General features: G+C 31.7%; 2 protein-coding genes across 2 annotated transcripts; both read left to right on the forward strand.

Annotated features, from left to right (window-relative positions):
* The first annotated feature begins 1,149 nt into the window (after positions 1–1,149).
* On the forward strand, positions 1,150–6,151 carry LOC110265247 ((-)-germacrene D synthase-like). The gene is made up of 7 exons (XM_088497350.1): positions 1,150–1,257; positions 3,005–3,284; positions 3,398–3,773; positions 3,874–4,092; positions 4,261–4,402; positions 4,498–4,746; positions 5,855–6,151. Exons 1-7 carry the CDS (start codon positions 1,150–1,152, stop codon positions 6,149–6,151), a joined length of 1,671 nt encoding a protein of 556 aa, XP_088353476.1.
* A 1,867-nt stretch (positions 6,152–8,018) lies between these two features.
* LOC148547344 (uncharacterized) lies at positions 8,019–9,112 on the forward strand. Its single transcript, XM_088495399.1, has 2 exons — positions 8,019–8,993; positions 9,086–9,112. The coding sequence occupies exons 1-2, from the start codon at positions 8,019–8,021 to the stop codon at positions 9,110–9,112; spliced, it is 1,002 nt and encodes a 333-aa protein (XP_088351525.1).
* The last annotated feature ends 210 nt before the right edge of the window (positions 9,113–9,322 follow it).

Raw genomic sequence — 9,322 nt, forward strand, 5'->3', positions numbered from 1 at the left:
CCTTTTAATTTGTTCCTTGATAAAATTCACTTATAAAAAATTAGCAGAGCTCTTTATTTGCAAGAGAAAAAAAATTGAGACACAATTAGAGACAGATCAACAATTTAGTCCGTCACTTGTGAAAGCAATAAAAACATATCTAAAGGTATCGAAATGTTTCATAATGACACTACATGATAGGAATAATTCAGGATTTAACGTGGTCGAGACTATTTCTACTTACAAAATCTTATTGAAAGATCGGATGTGCGATTGCCAATACTTTTAAGCCTTTCACTACCCACATGTTACTAGCAGTTACTTGCTGTACTGTACATATTCCTATGTGAGTTGGACAACGTATATTCACGAGATTTTTTAGACATTTTAAAATTTTATTTTTATTTTTCAGACAGGATATTCGTTACATTGAATTTTTTCCGGAGTGCTTTAAAATTGTTTTCAATGCGATTGTAGAATGTTCAATGGAAATAGAGGTTTTCAGGAATGATGTCGGTGGAAACTCAAACTCAGTATTGCAACATGTTACACAAGCCGTAAGTTTTTATTAATTACACTTATTATTAGTTTATTAATAATCACTTTAATTAATTAAATAACTTCTTATTATATATATACTTGCAGTTTTCTAATTAAATAACTTTTTCTATTTCAGCTTTTGATTGATGAATCGAGTGGTTTGAAAAAAAAGTTTAAAATTACAAATTGAAATTTATTTAAATATTTTTTAATTTGCAAAAAGAATTTATCATAGTTTAGTGGTTTGATTTAATTAACTAATTTATAAGGTTAAAAATAGTCAACACTATTCAAGATAATGCATCGAATTCCTCCAATCAAAATTGAACAACTCATAAAGGATCTGCAATTCTCTAATAATTGAGGAATGGCTACAGTTCACTCGCTTTTTAACAAGACAAAGTAAAAAGGAATCTTGTTGGTACATAGCTTAGCTGTCCACTTGGGCCATACATTTTTCACATTCGAGAATGGGCTCCAGCTAGGGACATGAACTCATCTCCCTTTGCATGAGTGAACCATATTCTATATAGTTATTGCTTCTTAACGTCTTAATCTATGAACAAAAACAAAAACGTCTTAATATAGTTCATTACCCAATACTAGTCTCTTTCAGCTTCAGTTCCAGTGATGACTTCGAGTCAACCTGTCCCTTCTAACTCAAAGCGACGATCTGCAAATTTTGCTCCTAATATTTGGCACGATACTTTCCAAAAATATGCTGATTCTAAATTCTTGGTATCTTATTTAATTTTGTATGATGAAATATCAGTATATTGTTAAACTTATACATATATTATCGTGATAATTTTTGAATTATTACATATATTTAAAATAGGGATAGTATATATCTCATCATTTCTACACCAGAAACTCAAAATAATGCTTGGGTAAGTGTTGTAGTGTGTAAATTGGATAAATTATAAGTAGTTTTAAGTATAGTTGCTTTAACAAGAATGATGGTAATATATATGGATGGGATTCCTAGTTGTATAAAAGAAGTTATCTATATTATTGTGTTTCTAATATGCAAATGCAACCCCAAAAATTTCCATAACTTTTTGACTTTTTGAATATTTTTGGACATATATTTTGTCAAGTTTAATTTTGATGCATCAAAAGTGTAAAATATTTTGTAGAATTGTGTAATTATATTTATTTTTTTAAATAATTATTTACACAGTTAATAAAAATAATAATTATTTTTTTATTATATTATGTTATGTAATTAGATATATGTATAAAAATGTTTTAATTTTGATGTAAGTGTAAAATAGTTTTTTACGTGTATTTAGTTATGCGATGTCACATCATATTTCACATTAATCGCGTGAATGGTTATCTAAAAAAATAAGTATGATTATACAATAGTACAAAATACTTTACACAGCCAATACATCTAAATTAAACTCTTAGTTTATATATACATATGTTTTAAAAGAGAGTTTTAAAGTAATGATTGAATTATTTCCATGTGATTTCAAGGTCACGATCGAGTTCAAACTGTGAAAATAACTACAAAAGTAATTATTATATTAGATTGTGTATAATATACTCTTTAGATGAAGTCCTTTTTCAAATCTTGCATTAACATGTTTATGCATTGGACTGTCTTTTTAATAATATACTTTCTTTCTTTCTTTCTTTTTTTATTTTTTTTATTAATATAATGAAGATAACCTAATTAAGTTGAAAAGAGAAAAAAAATATAATCTCATTAATTTTCTTTTGTTTTTTAGTTTTTAAAGAGTAGTCATAGTTTTAAAATAGCCTAGTCTGCATTTTGTAAATATTTCTATAATTATATAGTTAATTAATAAATCAGATTCATTTTAATATTGACTTTTATATTTTTTAACTTGCTTTTTTTTTTCTTATCAAACAAATAAAAACTCTTCTTTACTTATTATTAAAATGGCACAATTTTCAATCTTTTACGTTATATTTTTTCATAACAACAAAAATATATAATATAACTTTGTTGAAGTTAACTCATACTGAAAACTGAAAAGCAACTTTAGTAAATATTCGCTTTATTTCTATTTTTAATACTAATTAAAAACTTAAAAAATTTATTTAACAACCAAATTAAATTGAGAAATGATATGCATAATAACTGAAACATAAAACATTACTAGTACATACCAGTTTAATTTGCATCTGATTTTATTTAAGAATTACATCGAACGTATAATTTCTTCAACAAATTATTATATAATAATTTTGTTAGAAATATAATTATTTAATATATATTTTTTATCACTTAAATTTTTGGATAAAATATCGTAGTATCATTATATTATATCAAAATATCTATGATCGAAAATTTTAAAATTCGATTCTTGTTATCTCTAAAAAAAATATCATAATAAATTTAGACCAAATTGAATAATTGATCATATGTAGTAGAGAAAAATGACATACTCTCATTATTTGTTAATTTTTCATTCCTTTGAATTAAATATTGAATTGAAAACATTTGCAGGAAGTGAACGAAATCATGAAAGAAGAAGTTCAAATGCATAAAGAAAAAGTGAAGATGAATTTGTCTTCTAATGACAATAATATCTTACAAAGACTAAGTTTAATTGATTCAATTCAACGTTTGAGTATATCTTATCATTTTGAAGATGAAATTGACAGCATATTAGTACAAATTCACAATGATTTTACCAACAAAGATCTTACTATAGAGGAACGTGACCTTCATTTTGTCGCATTACTTTTTCGTTTGTTCCGACAAAAAGGATATATCATTTCATCAGGTATATACGTAAAACTAATTTTTGTTATCTTTTATATATACAATTACAATATAAAAAGATACCAATTATTAATTATGGACTCACACTAGTTAGTATAAATATGAATCATACAGATGTTTTCAACAAATTCAAGAATAAAGAAGGAGAATTCGATGAAATAATTGTTGTTCAAGATGTTGAAGGAATGTGGAGCTTGTATGAGGCTGCACAGTTAAGATTTCATGGAGAAGATATATTAGAGGAAGCACATGAATTCACATACAATAAACTTAAGTCTATCACCAATCAATTGAGTCCATCTCTTGCTGATCAAGTCAATCAAAGTTTAGTACAATCTTTTCACAAGGCAATTCCAAGAATGAAGGCAAGGTCATATATGTCTTTTTACGAAGAAAGTTATACGCATGATAAAGTTCTTCTAAAGTTTGCAAAACTAGATTTCAATATGCTACAAAAATGGTACCAGAAAGAAGTTGGTAGTGTCACCAAGTATGTATTTTAAATCTAGCTAAGCACTTCTTATTAGATATTTTTTTTCAAAAGAAAAGATCCTATAATTAACTAGACATAACTTTTTGTACGATTACAGGTGGTGGGAAAAGTTAGAATTTTCGAAAAAGGTGCCTTATGCAAGAGAGAGGATAGCTGAGTTATACTTCTGGCCATTTGCTATGAACTCTAAGCCTAAATATACTACTTTTAGAAGGGTGGTGGCCAAAGTGACTCAATGGATGACTATAGTTGATGACACTTATGATGTCTATGGAAGAATAGAAGAACTTGAGCTCCTCACACAGGCAATCCAAAGGTAAGAATTGACCAATTTTATATTATTATGCTACATATCTCAATTAAGAAGGATCTATACATATTGATCAATGAGTTTATATTTATTTTGGTTATTATATTATCTTAATAATTTAATTCCATGATCATGTCTCTTTCTTAATTAATTTTTAACCCTTTTGTGTTTCAGATGGGATATTAGTTACATTGCATCTCTTCCAGAGTGCTTTAAGGCGATTTTTAATGCAATTGTAGAACTTGTTGATGAAATAATAGAATTAAGTGCTGGGAGTGGAGAATCAGACTTCTTGTTGCAATGTCTCAAACAGGCCGTAGGCTTTATTCCTTACTTTTTTAATTTTAAATTAATTATTATATTCATTAATCATCATTGTAATGAAGTATTCATCAATTAATTTATCTTCAGTTGTCTCATTATGCACAAGGTTACATTGATGAAGCAAGATGGTGCCATGAGGGATATATTCCGCCATATGATGAGTATAAGGTTGTTGCATCTGCTACTACAACATATCAAGCGCTTACAATAATGTTTATTGCTTTGGGAGAATTTGCAACTAAAGAAACTCTTTATTGGATTTCTAATAATATTCCACTCATCGTACTAGCTTCATCACTTGTTACTAGACTCACAAATGATTTGGATTCACACAAGGTATATTGTTAGAGATATAACTATTTATATATCTTCTTTTTTTAATTAAAATTGTAAAAAGAAATGATTTATTGATATAATATCAAAATTTTTATGACAAAAACCTAGAATTCGATCCTAATAATATAAGACAAATAAAAAGAGTTATATAAAAAAATTCTAGTAAAATCCAAAAATAAATTATTATTTAAGAATACGTGTTAGAAAAGTAATTTCAAGACATATATAAATATTAATATATAATGTTGACATACATACATATCAAAGGAGAAAGCTTCTCATAAAATTATTTATTTTCAAACCTATTAGGTAAAATAATATAAATTATTATATATTTAAAATATTTTTTAACGTAAGACCGTCTTTTATCATATCATAAAATAACTTTCATAAATAATTATATTGCTAATAGAGTTTAATTTTAATGGTTGTAAATAATCAGTAATTTATTTGAAGTATTGATAATTTTATAAGGGTGTCATGAAGCAACTCTTAGTAAAAAAAAAATTAATAATTTTGATTTTTTTTATTTACTAACTTTCACATAATAGTATGATAATATAATTAAGTTGATAGTGAATATTTATATGCAGTTGTTTTTATATAAAATTTTTAGTTGAGAACTATTATGTAATTTGACATATTTGATTAAATTATTATTTAATAGTTTTCAACTAACAACTTTATATAAAGATAATTCTGCATGTGATTTTTTATCTAAGTTGATAGATATAAATTAAATCCATTTGCTACTAAGATATTACTATTTTATGTTTTAAGTGTCATTTTCTAATTCAGGGGCTTATACTATCTTCTTTCCCTGAATAATTGAATCAATATTACTTTAACAAAGTCATGATTAATTTACACACACAAGTTTTCAGTGGATTATTTTAAGACTTTTTGACAATGATATGTATGTATAATTAAACTTTTAATTTGGATTTGATCAATTATTTAATTTGTACGCTAGTCTTATAAGTGATTTTTGTTAGACCAATAAATAATTAAGCAATTTCACTGAATTTGGTTAGAAAAAATGCATGTACACGTATCATTAGATCTCTGTTTCTAAATCATAGGCCTATTTTGAACCAATTATTTGTAGTTTGAGCAGCAAAGAGAACATGCTGCTTCGGCCGTAGAATGTTGCATGAAGCAATATGGCTTTTCAGAAGAGGAGGCCCATGAATTCATCAAAAAGGATATCAATAATTACTGGAAGGATATGAATGAAGAGTACCTCAAGTTAATTGAATATATCCCAAGGCCAGTCCTTGATTGCATTGTTAACATGGCACGCATATGTGAGTTTCTATATGCAAATTTTGGAGATAAAATTACAGATTGTGCACTCTGTAAAGACCACATTGCGCCACTGCTTTTGGATCCCGTGGTCGTGTAGCAGTTTTATGGTCCTAATAAGCTTTTGAGTGTTTGGCCTTAATTAATCTTTAATTATATGCATGTATGGTGTTCTCGTCCTGTTGTTATTGTTTGTTTGTATTGTCTTGTAAGGATACCAAGTTCTTTGTCAACGGTTAGTTTTTCTATGAAGTTAAATTCCAAAATGATTTTTGTTGTGCACACTAAATGATTTTCGAAATCCCAATTACATCAATAATTATGTGTTTGAGATTGTTAAAAATGTGTATTACTTTAGTTTCAGATTCGTTTTTTTGTTAATAGCTTATTGGTGTAATTTGATGACATAGATCTTTAGTGATATATGTCATATTATAATTTGGTCATATATAATAAGAATTTAATTTTAATGTATTATCAATATAAAATTATTTTATACGTGCATCAACAATTACATAATGTCATATTAATAAAAATAACTATCTTTTACTTGAATTGCTTGAATGGTCATCTAAAAAAATAATTGTAATTATACAACCGTATAAAATATTTTATATATATAATCAGTGCATAAAAATTAAACTTATATAATAATGTGATAAATTTAGGGCAAAAAACTAGAATAAGCCAATGCCAGGCCGAAATTACGCAAATAAGTCGAAACCAAAATCGTTTCAGCAATGAGCCAAACCATATTTTTATATAATTCGAACCAATATGGTTCGAACTCCATTCTATAGTAATTCGAACCGATCCAGTTCGAGTTACAAGGAGAGCAGTTGGTTCAAGTAAATCGAACCAAGCTGGTTCGAATTACAGAGAGAGAAGCTGCATCATATAATTCGAACCAAGCTGGTTCGAATTATAAGGAGAGATGCTGCATGAAGTAATTCGAACCAAGCTGGTTCGAATTACACAACTCCTAATTCGAACCAGTGTGATTCGATTTAGTGGTATACAGAGCTCTATATATAGGGTTGTAAACGTGAGTTGCTCTCATTAGAGGGTGCAAGATGGCTAGTGAGGAGAGTTTTGTTGTTTTGGTTCACTACAGAGGATCCATTAAGAGGAAAACTCGTTCCGGTTTGAAGTTCACAGATAAGGATCCTCTCTGTATTGTCATGAATCCAACGACAAGCTATGATGACCTTGTTAGATCTGTGCTGATGAAACTTGGTCTGGAAAGTGCGAAGCGGGTTAAGAAGTTTTTCTATCGCATTCCAGTCACGGTCCTGCAGGATACCGTGAAGTACGATTGTTTCACGATTGGTAGTGATGAGGACCTGCAAGTCATGTTTCTTTGTCGGAGGCAGTTTCCGGAGGTGAGGACACCGGAATTGCTGGCAAAGCTGGTTGATGTGGTATCTAGCTCAGGGGGTTCGAACCGGAATACCACCACTGTAACCACGGCAGCTGGTTCCAGTTCTAGGGCTGCCGTCGCTTCTTCCTCCGTCCCTGTGTACGAGCTGGCGGTCCAACCTGTCGCCTCCCCGTCATTTGCTGTTGATCTAAATGAGGGCGTAGGCGACGAGGTAGGATCATTTGATATTCTGCCGAACGCTTTACAGGGCGTTCCACCGGTTGGCGTCGGAGACGGAATGTTGGGTGATGCAGAGGAGGACGACGTCGAGCTGGATATGATTGAGGATGACAGCGGCGACGAGGTTGGAGCGACTGAGCTTGCATTGGCGGTCGGTGGTTCTAGTTCTGGCACACAGCAGTATCCACCACATTTTTTCTCTTTGGACCTGGATGCCATGAGGCAGGAGGGGGATTTAGGGCACTCTGTTGGATTCGGAGCTAGAGATGCGGAAGGGACTGCTGGACCTCACACTTGCCTGGCCACATCTATCTCGAGTGACCACAGGAGTTTGGATTATCATGTGATTTCGGCGTTCATTATGCCAATGGTTAGGGCTGATGCATCCGTTAGCATCAAGGTGCTCCTGAATGCCACGGCAGCACACTTTGGGTTTAGGCCGACGTACAGGAGGGTCTGGTTGGCGAAGCAGAAGGCTATTGGACTCATATACGGTGACTGGGATGAGTCATACAACAAGCTGCCCAGGTGGGTGTTGGGAGTCCAGTTGACGATGCCTGGTACAGTTGCTGTCCTAAGGACGAGCCCCGTTCGAGTAGGAGGACAGGTAGACGAGTCTCAAGCTTATTTTCATAGACTTTTCTGGACGTTTCCACCGTGCATCGAGGCATTCCGTCATTGCAAGCCGCTAGTCAGCATTGATGGCACCCATCTGTATGGCAAGTACGGGGGAACCTTGCTCATTGCAATTGCACAGGACGGTAACTCTAACATCCTACCTGTTGCATTCGCACTAGTAGAGGGTGAGAATACTGAGTCTTGGACATTCTTTCTCTCCCACCTTCGTCAGCACGTGACACCGCAGCCGGGTTTGTTGGTTATATCAGACAGGCATAACGGCATCAAGGCTGCCCTTGAGGCTCCTGCCGGAGGTTGGTTACCCCCATCTGCATACCGTGCATTCTGCATTCGACACGTAGCTGCTAATTTCGCACTTACCTTCAAGGGCAAAGACGCACGGAGGCTTCTTGTGAATGCGGCGTATGCCAAGACCGAGGTTGAGTTTGATTACTGGTTTGATATTCTCCGATCTGAAGACCCGGCAATGTGTGACTGGGCGAACCGGATTGATTATTCCTTGTGGACTCAGCATCGTGATGAGGGGCGGAGATTCGGACACATGACGACGAATATCTCCGAGTGTGTCAACTCAATCCTCAAGGATGTCCGAAACCTACCTATATCCTCCTTGGTGAAGGCAACATATGGAAGACTTGCGGAACTGTTTGTTCGCAAGGGAAGAGAGGCTGAGACCCAAATGAAAACTGTTTGGCTTATTTGCGTAACTTCGACCTGGCATTGGCGTATCCTAGTTTTTTGCCCTTTTTTTCCCCTTAATATCTCCATCTAACCAATTTTTCCCCAATTGTTTAGGATATTGGCTTACACACCACGCAGTGAGAGATTTAAAAATTTTTAACTACAGACAAATACCATATGCATATTATAATAGAAATTTTTACTATTATAAAATATAATCAAATTTCAAATTATTTGACTAATACATTAATTTTAAAGAACATAATCTAAAATGATAAAATATTATTTGAAAATCTTTTTTATTTTATATTTAAAAAATATAAAACAATTTTTTATTGTCAATATAATTAA

This window comes from Arachis ipaensis, chromosome B8 (genome assembly GCF_059453495.1).
Source record: "Arachis ipaensis isolate K30076 ecotype BB chromosome B8, ASM5945349v1, whole genome shotgun sequence".
In the NCBI taxonomy this organism is placed as follows: domain Eukaryota; kingdom Viridiplantae; phylum Streptophyta; class Magnoliopsida; order Fabales; family Fabaceae; genus Arachis; species Arachis ipaensis.